This window comes from Delphinus delphis, chromosome 14 (assembly GCF_949987515.2).
Source record: "Delphinus delphis chromosome 14, mDelDel1.2, whole genome shotgun sequence".
Taxonomy (NCBI): Eukaryota; Metazoa; Chordata; class Mammalia; order Artiodactyla; family Delphinidae; genus Delphinus; species Delphinus delphis.
Window position 1 is genome coordinate 12,755,865 of NC_082696.1, and position 12,766 is coordinate 12,768,630.

At 43.2% G+C, this 12,766-nt stretch overlaps 2 protein-coding genes across 2 annotated transcripts in view; one reads left to right on the forward strand and one right to left on the reverse strand.

The window, feature by feature from the left end:
• IPCEF1 (interaction protein for cytohesin exchange factors 1) overlaps positions 1-7,211 on the forward strand; it is a 93,905-nt gene extending 86,694 nt beyond the window's left edge. Inside the window, exon 11 of the mRNA XM_060029739.1 lies at positions 2,856-7,211. Coding sequence (XP_059885722.1) covers positions 2,856-3,071 — 216 coding nt within the window. The 3' untranslated portion in view covers positions 3,072-7,211. The remainder of the gene's footprint in view (positions 1-2,855) is intronic.
• OPRM1 (opioid receptor mu 1) overlaps positions 1-12,766 on the reverse strand; it is a 158,449-nt gene that overhangs the window by 72,165 nt on the left and 73,518 nt on the right. The gene's annotated exons all lie outside the window — the stretch shown is intronic.

A 12,766-nucleotide genomic window follows, 5' to 3' on the forward strand; every position in this document is an offset into this window, starting at 1 on the left:
AGCATGGTGGTCATAGATGGCCCTAACCAGAGCAGTTTTGGTGGAAGGATGGGGGCAGAAGCCTGATTGGAGACATTCTGTGAAAGAACGGGCGCAAGGACGTTGGAGGCAGAGAAGAGCTGAACGTTAGCAGGAATAGTGAAGTGGGCTCAAGGGAGGGCTTTTACGATGGGAGAAATGAGAGCATGCTTGTACGCCCGTGAGAATGATCACATGGAGACAGGAGACTGACGAGTCACAGGAAAGAGGGGAGAATTGCGGAAGTGAATTTCTTGAATGCGAGAGAGGAAGCACTTGTACAAGTAGAGAGATCGGGCTTCGCTAGGAGCACAGATACTTCACCCAAATGAACAGGAAGGAAGGCAGCTTATATTGGTGCTGATGTAGTAGAAGGTGCTGGGAGCTTGGGAGAACTACTCTTCTGATAGTTTCCGTTTCCTCAAAAAAATAAAGAGCAGGGTCATCAGCTACAAGGGAGGATTGGGGAGGAGATTTGAGTAGAAATGAGAAGTTTTGAAATAGTCATTTGGGAGAGGGGGAGAGAAAAGGGATAAGAAAACACAATGATTGGATAGCAGTGAAAGTGCATTTAATGGCAGTGGTCATGAATTTGAACTTTGACCCGTGAGCACAGTTGTGGATATTTAGCACGTGCCGACCTGGATCTAGGCAGAGAGATTAGTTCAGTAATGAACAGGCATTGAATGTCTACCTGTCATTCATGACTGTGTTAGGTACAGGGAATACAGGAATGAATAAAATATGTTCCCTGTCACCTTCCTTAAGAAGCTTTAGAATAGGTGGCGTGACAGAGCCATGAACATCTCAGCGTAACATGGTAAGTTCTAAGAGGGCTGGATCCCAGCATTGGAAGGCACGTGAACATACAAAAAGCTTCTCAGTTCAATCTGGGGGTTCAGAGGTTTTTTTGGAGAGCATGATGCCTGAAGTGAGTATACCTTTATGAGTTGTAGTAAAATCCAGTAAAAAAAAAACAACTGGGAAATGTTCCATGTGAAGGTCCCTCAAGGAATTAGAGTCCTCCAGTGAAGGAAGGTGAAGAAGGTCCTCTGTGCGGCACATCCCGGGGGTATGAAGTAGCAGCGTGTCGGGGAGAAAATCCACATCAACACTCTTAGAGAGGAAAGGAAGAAGGAAGTGGAGGATGGGCTCATGTCCGCGGAACCTTGGGCATGAAGGGGAACTATTAAGAATACTTGGAATTTTAGGGGAACCCCTTGCACTGTCGGGCAGAGGGTGGATACAAAGTGGGGACTGGAGGCAGGAACCTCACTTGGGAGGCTGTAGCAGCAGGTCAAGTGTGATATAGTGGACTTTGTATCCGAAAGTGGGATTATGTGCACAGGGATGAAGGGAACAGGAATAGATTTGAGATAAATGTGTCAGGTTGAGAGATCTTTTTTTGAATGTGGCGGCTGATACCTCTTATGTTTCACTCCATTCCTTGACTACAGAAAAATCCCCTAACCTGAGACAGACATTTTGGAAATGTGTCATTGGTTACAGAGGAGGCAGGTGAAGTAATATGAATAGATTGTCTACTAGCATCAGTGAAACATGCACTATTTGGATGGAAGTTTAATAGTCTTTTCTTTGAATAAAATGATAGCCTACATATTTATTCTGTATATATTAAATGTGTGAAATTTATTAAAAATGGTATAATTTAATAGAAAATAAAAAGATATATATTTTTTAAAAATAAATTTATTTATTTTTGGCTGCATCGGGTCTTCATTGCTGTGCATGGGCTTTCTCTAGTTGTGGCGAGCGGGGACTACTCTTCGTTGCGGTGCGCGGGCTTCTCATTGCGGTGGCTTCTCTTGTTGCAGAGCACGGGCTCTAGGCGCATGGGCTTCAGTAGTTGTGGCCCACGGGCTCAGTAGTTGTGGCTCATGGGCTCTAGAGTGCAGGCTCAGTAGTTGTGGCGCATGAGCTTAGTTGCTCCGTGGCATGTGGGATCTTCCCGGACCAGGGCTCGAACCCGTATCCCCTGCATTGGCAGGTGGATTCTTAACCATTGTGCCACCAGAGAAATCCCTAAAAAAAAAAAATATATATATATATATATATATTTATTTATTTATTTATTTATTTCATTATGTAAGGATAGAATGTATTGGGATCAAGGCATAAGGAATAGGATTATCCCAATATAATGAGCTCCCTGATAAAGGGATTTTCTTAAGGAAAAAGGGTAAGATATATGCAAAGCATAAGGCAACTGATGAGTTTTTAAGTGGGCTATTTCAGTGTTGGGCCAGATCCAATATATATCTCTATCTCTATCTCTATTTCTATCTCTATCTCTATCTCTGTCTCTAAAAAGATATATTTTTGTACTGACTTATGTCTTAGGAAAAGTACTATGTCCCAGCTTTACTTAGTGAAGTTTGGATGGTTAACAGCATGATTATACAATTATCCATTCCAGGAGGAATAAAGCTCACACCGAGATAGAAATATGACTGTAGTGTGGAATAGTGGATTGATCAGGGAAGAGCGACATAGGAGACCTTGGTTATATGCCTAGTTCTTCCCCTAAGTCTTGGGTGGGATGCCTACCTTCTTTGTGGTCAGCCTGTGTAAATGGGTGTCTTGCCATATCTCTTAGGGTTGTTGTAGGGACTTGAATATTAATATGTAAAAACACTTTGATAATTTTACAGTCAAGGTATATGTGAGTTTATTTGTAAAAGGGCTGAAGATGGTTTATTGAAATTAAGATAGCCACCACATCTCACTCTCTTCTCTCTCTCTCTCTCTCTCTCTCTCTCTGTCTCTCTCTCTCTCTCCCTCCCTTCTCTCTCTCTCTCTTTTTTCTACTTGGACAGTGTAAAGAACATGACCTGGCCATGATTAACCAGCTGCTGGATGATCCGAAACTGACAGCCAGAAAATACAGGGAGTGGAAGGTCATGAACACCCTGCTCATCCAGGATATCTACCAGCAGCATCAACAGCAGAGGACCCCTACGTCCACCCCCGAAGGCTCCCTCCAGGGACTCGAGAAACCACCTTCCTCTGCCTGCATTGAAAATTCTATTTGAGAAGAAGCCAGGATGCTCTCCCCCCGCATCTTACCCCAAAGCAACTCTTCACGATGTTGTAGTAGCTTAACATTTTTCCTTATAAAGGAAAACTGAAAGCCAGTTCCTGGAAGCACCAGCTCCTCCTCTAGGGATGCAACTGGGGTGAAGACAAACACTGACGCTGCATCACCAGTTTCAGTGCTTCCATTCCAGCTGGAGGGATGGAGTCCAGCTGAGCAAATGGTCTCTGTGTTCCTTCTGGGAGCCCCCGGCCATGCTAAGTTCTAGGTGGGATGTGAGAACTGTCACCTCTGTTTGTTGCTCTCAAGAGAATGACAACATTCCATGGACAAAAGATCACTTTTTACCAGGGATACTTCTTCATAGAAATACTCTGTTTTCCAAAAGAAGAATGTATATGTCCCATTTGGTAGCGTCGCTGAGTTCCCTAAGTCATCTTTTGAGTGGAGGAATGCTATCTACAGCAGTAACCGGGGCAGGACAGATGTGATATTGTGGAACCCAAATCGCTTGCCTTTGGTCCAGAATGGTGGTGCCTTTTCCACGTGTTGAGAAATACTTCATAGCAAATGGTGTGCGGGAACGCCCAAGGAGGAGGCGTGTCCTATATTCCACTCACTCAAAGGACAGCTTAATATTTTCAGACTTTATCCAGTTTGGGTAAGGGATCTGATTAATGTTTCCTTGCCACAGAACAGCTAAAGAAAACTCTCTCATTACACTTGGACACCTCTGTTCCCTCTGAGATTTTCTAAACCACTGTAGGACATAGTAATATGTCCAGAGGAATGTTTACTGCCTTTGCCCTTGGGGGTGGTAGCTATGCACAGTATAAATGTACAACCAGGGACTTCCCTGGCGGTCCAGTGGTTAGGACTCCGCAGTCTCACTGCCGAGGGGCCGGGTTCAATTCCTGGTTGGGGAACTAAGACCCCCAGGCAGTGCAGCACGGCCTAAAATAAATAAATAAGTAAATAAATAAGTAAATAAGTAAATAAATAAATAAATGTACATCCAGATTCCCTAGGATCAATATTGACAAGATGATTCTGGTGTCTGAATTGTTTTAGTATCTTTAGTATCTAAAAAAAATCAACCCAACAGAAACAGCAAAAGAGTTAAAACATGACTGTTTTATTTTTGTATGTCTGTGTGTCACTTTGTGTCCTATGTGAATAGCTAAATATAATATATTTGTTATTTAAGAATATTTATAGAAGTTCAAATTACTAGTGTCTTAAAAGATGATATTATATGTTTTATTCAGTATATGTTTCAAAGTATATACTTTTTGCTTGAGAAAAATAGGAATACTATTGATTCACTGGAGTTATTATGTTGCACTATAATGTCTGAGGAATGCTCAGGAGATCTTGTGGGATAAATGTAGGGCATGCATTAATAATCTTTATTTTCTGGCTTTTCTCTCTGCTTCTTTCTCTCTTTTTTCTCTCTCTCTCCAGAATGCTTAGATTTCTATTTGTTGTAAACGATCTTCCTAACCAGAAAAGGACTTCCCTCTTACATTATCCCTTCTAGTAAATATACTTTAAGTTTTATGCCATTTATGCCTACGTATCCTAAACCAGATGAAGCACAATTAATGCAGTCTTTTGATGGAAGACGAATAGAATTTTGGGGGTTTACCGTTTAAGAGAACTCATTTTATTAGAGAAACAATAGGAAAGTTTTCACCCACTAATCACCATGAATACTTCTCACCATAAGAATAACCGAAACCCATGAAAGACCCATTTTGGCCTAACCCCTAGCAAGTTGTCAACACAACATCGTTGGCTTTATAGTGTCAAAGTGTGTGGCTTGACATTCAAATGGAAATAACCCCCTGAATTTTATCTGCGAACTAAACGGAAATAGTTGTTGAAATTTTCCCTAAGCTTTACTAAGAAGTCTTAATACTTTGTAAACAAAAAACAACCTTAGCATTAAGGAAAAAAAAACCCCAAAAACCCAGGAAGCAAGTTGTAATACTAGAAGCTTCTGAAAGGCCATGCTAGTCAGTTTGGCGCAGGAAACATTCAGGTGCTCCTGCAACAGTTGGAGCGCACTGGGCAGGGCTCAGACCCTGCAGAGGAGGGGACCTGGCCCTCTGTGAGTGTGCTGTTGGCACAGAGAGAAGCAAACATTCAGGTCCTCAGACTGGACCCTGAAGTTTCTGGTTTGAAGGCCGGTGCTTTAATCTCTTTGCTCTAGAAATCAGCATCGATTCTTTCTGTAATTAGCAGCATCTAATTCTTCCCATAATTAGGTGGACTGTTTAGGATTCACAAAGTAACCAAAGTGGTGAGGAAAGGAGAAATAATCGCAGAGGAAAGGATGGGATGATAAGGCATTCTTCTACCTTTTCCTCTTTGGTTTCCAGCACCAACCTATAAACGTTAAACCCGTTTTTCCTAAAGTGAAGTGCTTCGAAAGCTTTTGGCCAGGGCTTGCAAATATATTCTAACGCTTTACTTTGACTTTTCATGAATACATATTTAACTGACCTTTTAAAGTCCATTGGTACCACTCCAACTTAAAGGCAAAACAGATCCGTGAGATTACTCAGTCTAGCTTTTCAGTCACTTTTCAAAGTCAGGTTCGTCGAGATGTTTTGCTTTGTTAGTTAGAACAGTTACTATGCAGAACCTCCCAAACGAAAGTTAAACTGAGATGCACGATTTCGCACCCGGCTCTTCTAGACCAAACTCACCTGCTCACTTGTGACTTCCCTTCTGAGGATGCTTTCACTCTGTGTTACGTTGTGCTAGGAAGTAGGGGCACGGCTGCCATGAGTCTCCCTCCTCCCTGTGCCTCTGCCTTGTGCGGTGGCTGCGGGGACCCAGCAGCTGGACCTGGACTGTACGTGCCATCGCGCTGCAATGGGCACAGGGCCGTGGTAGCTTTTGCAAGGTCATCCACTGGAAACCCAAAGGCCCCTTTTCCTTGAGTACAGTCTCTTCCTCATGGCCTGAAAGGTTACTGTCCCTCCTGCAGTGACCTGCTGCTGGGCTGGCTGTGGGTTGGGGTGTAACATCACTCTGCTTCCTTTCCTTCCTTCTGTAAAGTACACTGCTCGTTAGGAGCTGTGAGATCCTTGGATGGAAGGGATCCATTTATTTTGTTTTCCTTTTAAAACGTATCAGGAGATGCCAGAGACGAGCTTAGTGATTAAGGGTTAGGACCTTAACTTTCCTTTCAATTCCTTTTCATGTAATTATGCTAATTTCCTCAGACAGCCTCTAAGTCACAAACAATATCATAGAGACGATCCAGATACTTTTAAGTCTTTTGAAGAGAGGGGCTATACCAATTCCAGCCATATTTAAATTCATGGACACGTACCTCTTTGTACGATACTCTGATTGAAACATAATATTTTGATGAGGCCACACAGACGATTGAGTGAGTAATTTAGGCACACAAGGTGCCCATCCAACCGTCACTTTGTGTTGCGAAGCTGCCGTGTCCAAATGAAGTTTTAGGATGCATCTCTTCTTCGTCTAATAGAATTTGATATTTGATTGGGGTTTTCCAATGTATTTCACCTTTCAATTTTTTTGTACACTTATAAGAGGAATGGAGTCCTAGAAATGTGAGGAGACTGTCCTGCCTATGGTTTTGTAATATGTCACTAAAAATGGAAGCCCCTGAAACTAGATTTTAGCCACGCATAGGAAATGGACTGGGGATGGGCCATCCTTCCACCCAGCACTGAGAGCTGCTCGTCTCAGCAAACAAGATAACGAACCTCTACGTGTTTCTCTATGTTGTGAGACAGGAAGTGATGTTCTTACCTCCTCTGCACATCTCTATTCTTCCTCACATCACCACAGACCACAGAGAAAACAAAGAAGAAAAAAATAGATATTTATAGATATTTTAAAAAATAGTTCAATTTCTCCTGCTGTGAGAAGACTTCACTGCCCTGTTTTGATATTTCTTTGAGTCCAAAGGGGAAGCATGCCCCAGGGAGACGTCGAGCATCTCTTAATAAAGCCCAGGATTTAATTAATTAATTTATTTAACATCTTTATTGGAGTAGAATTGCTTTACAATGGTGTGTTAGTTTCTGCTTTATAACAAAGTGAATCAGTTATACATATGTTCCCATATCTCTTCCCTCTTGCGTCTCCCTCCCTCCCACCCTCCCTATCCCACCCCTCCAGGTGGTCACAAAGCCCGGAGCTGATCTCCCTGTGCTATGCGGCTGCTTCCCACTAGCTATCTATTTTACGTTTAAGCCCAGGATTTTAAACCACCATTTTAACGCCCTTGCATGATGGGGATGTGACGTTTTTTGCACTGCATGGTGTTTGGGGGCAAGATGTTAATGTAGGAATGATACCTTCAATCTCATTGTACTTTGTTCTGTCTTCTACCCTCTTTGACCGAACTGAAAAAAGAGACATGACTCATTTCTCCTGCTCTGTGTGTTTGAGGATGACTTGTAAGATAAAAATAAAAACAGGAGAAAATAGATCTAGTAAAATGACCTGGAAAACATTGGAAATGTCCCAGTGGTGTTCGTTTTCTGCCCTGCAATGTTGCTTCCTCAAAATAAAAACTCCCTGGGAAGTGTGGCATGGCTGGGCTTTTATCGTCTACAAAGGGTTATAGCGCCCTCTGGTGGCAGCCGCAAAATAATTGATTCGAGACGATCGATGTTTTTATTATTAAATGAAAAGATTTAATTACGTTGGGAAATCTGTTTCCACAACAACTGATGTGGCCTCCTCCAATGGTCTTCAGCTTACAGATTTCTTCGTATCGAGATATTTATATTTTTCACAATTGTCGGTGCACACAATTTGACTCGTTACTAGGCACCCACATTTTGTTTAGAGAATCTTAAAAATTTGAAGATTATAAAAGTTACAACCAGTAACACATAAGCTCCTTAAAATACGTAAGATATCTCTGTGAAAAAGGAACAAAGAAAATATTGAAGTAGATAATAAATTGCCTTTTTGCTGGATCCACTGATGAGAGGAAGTTAGCCTGCACTGAACTTGATTCACACCTCCTTGTTTGCTGTCTACACAAAGTGTTATTTTGTTTCCTCTCTCTCTCCAAATTTTCACTTTACATGCTGAGGCCCATCCTTTTTTTCCTCCATCTGCCACCACCAAATCTGTCCAGGCTCCCACACGGAAGCAGTAAAAATTATTCTAGACCAAAGAGATTAGCAAAAGGCATTGATACAGTACGTTCTTGATTTCTAGAACAATCTTGCATTCGTTTCCATTGCTGCTGTACCAAATCATCACAAATGCAGTAGCTTGAAAATTGTGTTTTCTTCCAGTTGTAGATTCAGAAGTCTGACACCAGTTTCCTTGAGCTAAAATCAAGGTGTGGTCAAAACTGTGTTCCTTCGGGAACCTCCGAGGAAGAATCATTTCCTTGCCCTCTCCAGGTCACCCACATTCTTTGCCTCTTCCTCCATCTTCAAAGGCAGCAAGGTATCTCTCTATACCTTTTCTCTCTAGTCACACCGTCCCCAGACTGACTCTTTTTGTTTTGTTTTTTTTTAACATCTTTTTTGGAGTATAATTACTTTACAATGGTGTGTTAGTTTCTGCTTTATAACAAAGTGAATCAGTTATACATACACATATATCCCCGTATCTCTTCCCTCTTGTGTCTCCCTCCCTCCCACTCTCCCTATCTCACCCCTCTAGGTGGTCACAAAGCACCGAGCTGATCTCCCTGTGATATGCGGCTGCTTCCCACTAGCTATCTACCTTACGTTTGGTAGTGTATATATCAGACTGACTCTTTTAAGGACCCTAGGATTACATGGGCCCACCTGGATAGTGTAGCAACAGGTTGCTTCTCTGTTTTAGCAACCTGAATACAACCTGCAACCTTTATTCCCCTTTGTAACATAGACTCAGGTCCAGTGATTCATGGTCGTCATTCTGCCGACTGTAAACCTCCATTTCAAATATCCTGCTTAGTCCCCCTGAACCATCAATTTCTTCCAGAAATTCCAGGACATCTAAATTTTCATGACAAGCATGAAATCCTTTGTCATACCATGTGGCTTGAATTTGGTTTCATCAAAGTATGTTCACCACAGGGAAAGTAATTCCATCTTTATGAGGAGAAAGGGGAAAAGTTTTCTAGTTTTTAAAGTCACACATACACAGGTTTGACAGGTACAGTAGTTTCACAATCAGATCAAGTTTTAATAATACCTGCATTTAAAGACAAAGCATTAGAATGTCACTGTTGAGAAATGAGTATCATGATGCAGAGGATAATTCAGGCCTCAAAATCTTAGGTTCATGAGCTGCTCTGTGCCATGTCAGACTGGCTGAGGGCTCTGGACGAGTCCCAGCTTTCTCTCCCATGAGAGTCGCAGAGACTCTTGTGAGAGCGTGATGGTGTTCAAATGTACTGACAGGCATAGAATTTCGATAGGCCCCGGTCCTCATAAATCACAATCCGAGTATTATATTTGCCTTTTCTCTTAAAACACCCAAACAAGCCTATCTTTACAGGTAATTCCCGGATGCTGGTCTGCTTGTTTATCCCGTCTCGTGGTTGAGGAAGCCATACGCACTCTGCCTACACCGAGGTCTCTGCTGAATGTGTGTCGGCAGTTCTGTCCAGAGCAGATGGTGTGGGGAAGGGACAAAATTCCCAGGCAAACAGGGTGTCTGGCTGTTTTGCCAGTTCTTATCCTAGCACCAAAGGTGGTTGTCGTGGACACCGTGGATGCCCGCCCAGACCCCTTCACTTGGCCAGAGCTTTCATGCCTCAGGATTTGCACTTAACTGCGTCCCCCATTTCCAGAAAACCGTCCTCAGCTAAATGAGAGCCACTTAGCCAGGACGTCATGTCCCTCATTCTCAACCAGGGTGGCCGTGGCCAATTAACGCCGAGGCCAGATGGCAGCACTTGAGAATCACAAGCAAATGTAGTCAGAATTACTGGAATGGACGTAGTGACAGCCTGGGTCTGCTGCTGACCGTATGGGTCTTTGGAGACTGCTAATAGAAAATGGTACCCCAGCGACAAAAATACATGGGAAGCCAACAACATGTAGAAATACCTTCAAGGGAAATTGGATACAGGGTACAAATTCTCAGGAACCACCCCCAAATAATATGGCCAATGGGTTACAGGAGGGGCGGGGCATATACACGCCAAGTGATAAATAGCCTATGTCCTCTAATTTCTTTCTTTCTTCCTTCCTTCCTTCCTTCCTTCCTTCCTTCCTTCCTTCCTTCCTTCCTTCCTTCCTTCCTTCCTTCCTTCCTTTCTTTCTTTCTTTCTTTTCTTTCTTTCTTTTAAAAATTTTTGGCCACACAATGTGACATGTGCGATCTTAGTTCCCTGACCAGGGATTGAACCCACACCCCTTGCAGTAGAAGCGCGGAGTCTTAACCACTGGACCACCAGGGAACTCCCTCTTATTTCTAAATGTACAATTGGAAATGCCATGCTTAGCAGCTGGAAGACTTCTCATGTCAGTTCTTTGACCAGTAATAGCTACTGTAGTAAAAAAAAAAAAAGGCCAAATAGAAGTCCCTGAAGCTGCCTTCTTCAGGAAAGATAGTAAATGAAAATCAACATTGCAACCAAGGGGAATGGCAGAGACTAGCGCCACCCTAAAAGACTTTGAGGTACAGGGGTAGTGGTTCCCACTCATACCTATTCAATTTACAAGTTTGTCTCCTGAAAAACCAAGATGAATCATGGCAAATGATGGCGGATCCTTGCCAACTTAACCAAGTTATAACCCCAGCTGTAGCTGCGGTGTTGGACGTGGTCCCTTTACTAGAGCAGATTACAGCCTCAAGTACATAGACCTTGGCTGGGTAAGGGGACTCTTCAATATCCTTCATTTTACATTTATAGGAGACGGATGACAATACACATTTATGGTCTTGCCCCAGGTCTATGTTTATCTCTTGCTATTGTCACAAAGTAGTTAAAATGGAACCAGACCATTGGAACATTCCACAGAAAATCACATTGATTTACCATATCGATGACATCATGTAATAAACAATAAAAACTTGATGAACAAGAAGTGGCAGGTGCTTCAGAGGCTATGATTTGACACAGGAACTCCAGAGCGTGATAGATAAACCCGTCAAAGATTCAAAATCTTACTAAATATGTGAAATATCTAGGGGTCCAATTGCTTGGGGAAAACCAGGACATCTCAAGCAAAGGGTAACTTATCATACCTTAGACTACTACCAATAAGAAAGAAGCGTTATGCTTGGTGAGACCGTTCAAGTTTTGAAGGCAACACATCCTGTAATTGGGAGGATTGTTCTGACTTTATCCACTGAGTGACAGGGAGAGCTTTCAGAGCCCAAAACAAGAATGGGCTCTACAGTGAGAATAGGCTGTGGTGCAAGCAGTCCTTCTCTTGCTTGGGCTATACGACTTGGCAGCTCCCATGGTAGTAGAGATTTATACAACACAGAAAGAAAGAACGTGGAGTCTATGACAGCTTTCAACATGAGAGTCCCGGCACAGGTCCCTAGGATTCTGGACCAAGGTCCTGCCATGGCGTCTCTGCTGGCTTTGCAGCCAGAACTAACCATCAAGAGGTGAGTGCTGTGAGACATAACTTCAGGGTGGCCCAGAAGTAATTTCTTGTAAAATGGAAGGGGCACATCCAAGGCTGGGCTTAAGCAGCTCGAGGGGGCACAAGGAAATGGCATAAGCAGGTGAATCGGACACCTCGGCCACCTGTCACTGTCGCACAGTCATCTCCCTTAGTGTAACATTGACCCCATGGGAAGTCTTCATTGTCAGACAGAAGAGGAAAATGCCTGAACCTAGGTAATTGGTGGGTTGACTTTATATGTTAGTTCAAGCCAAAAATGAACTGTTCAGCTGCCCTACCATCTCACTTATGGGTGACTCTGAAAGCCAGTGGTGAGCAGCAAACCTCCGTCAGAGCTTCCGGCAGTGCGACTGGTTATCCAGTTTGCGTGGAGAGAGGGGTGGCCCAGGTGACACTGAGGACAAAGAGGCCTGGGGGAGAAGCTTGAGGATCTACCCCTGGGAGAGGGCATAATGTGTGAGAACCTGATCTTTGTATTGATGTTCATACCCATCAGAGAGCATCCCTTTCAGAAGAAGCACTAAGCAACCCAGTAGACGGATGCGTCGGCCAATTGATGCCCAGTAAGCTGTGGCTGGAGGTGGATTTAGTGTGACTCCAGTTTGACTTTGGCTCCGTTACTGAAGCTCCGACAAAACCGTAGGTTCTGCTACTCAAGAGCTGAGAGCAGAAATGGCTCATTTGTTCATTCGTGCTTCTCCAGGGTCTGATATTGGCCTATAATCAGAATGTGACAAATAACGATCGCTTTGACCACACCAGGACAGCAGCTGAGAGATCAGGGTGTAACGAAAGGGAAGCGGTCTGCAGGAAGTTTGAAGAAAGGGTGCCCTTTCCCAGACTGTAGTCAACTGGGCTGAAGGTAGAGATGGCGCCCCCTGGGAGCTGACCTATTAAATCTCTGTTTCTCTGTCCAGTAGTTTTTTAGAGTTTTCTGAGGCTGCATTGTGATTCTCGCGAGGCCCTTCTGTGAGCAGCCCCTCATAAATAAATGGCTGAACTTTATTTTTAAGGTTGATGATGAAATAAATCATAGGTCTGGGAAGAGTGTGAGATGGAAAGCTGGAGTTCTTAAAAACCTTACTTCCTCTGGGGA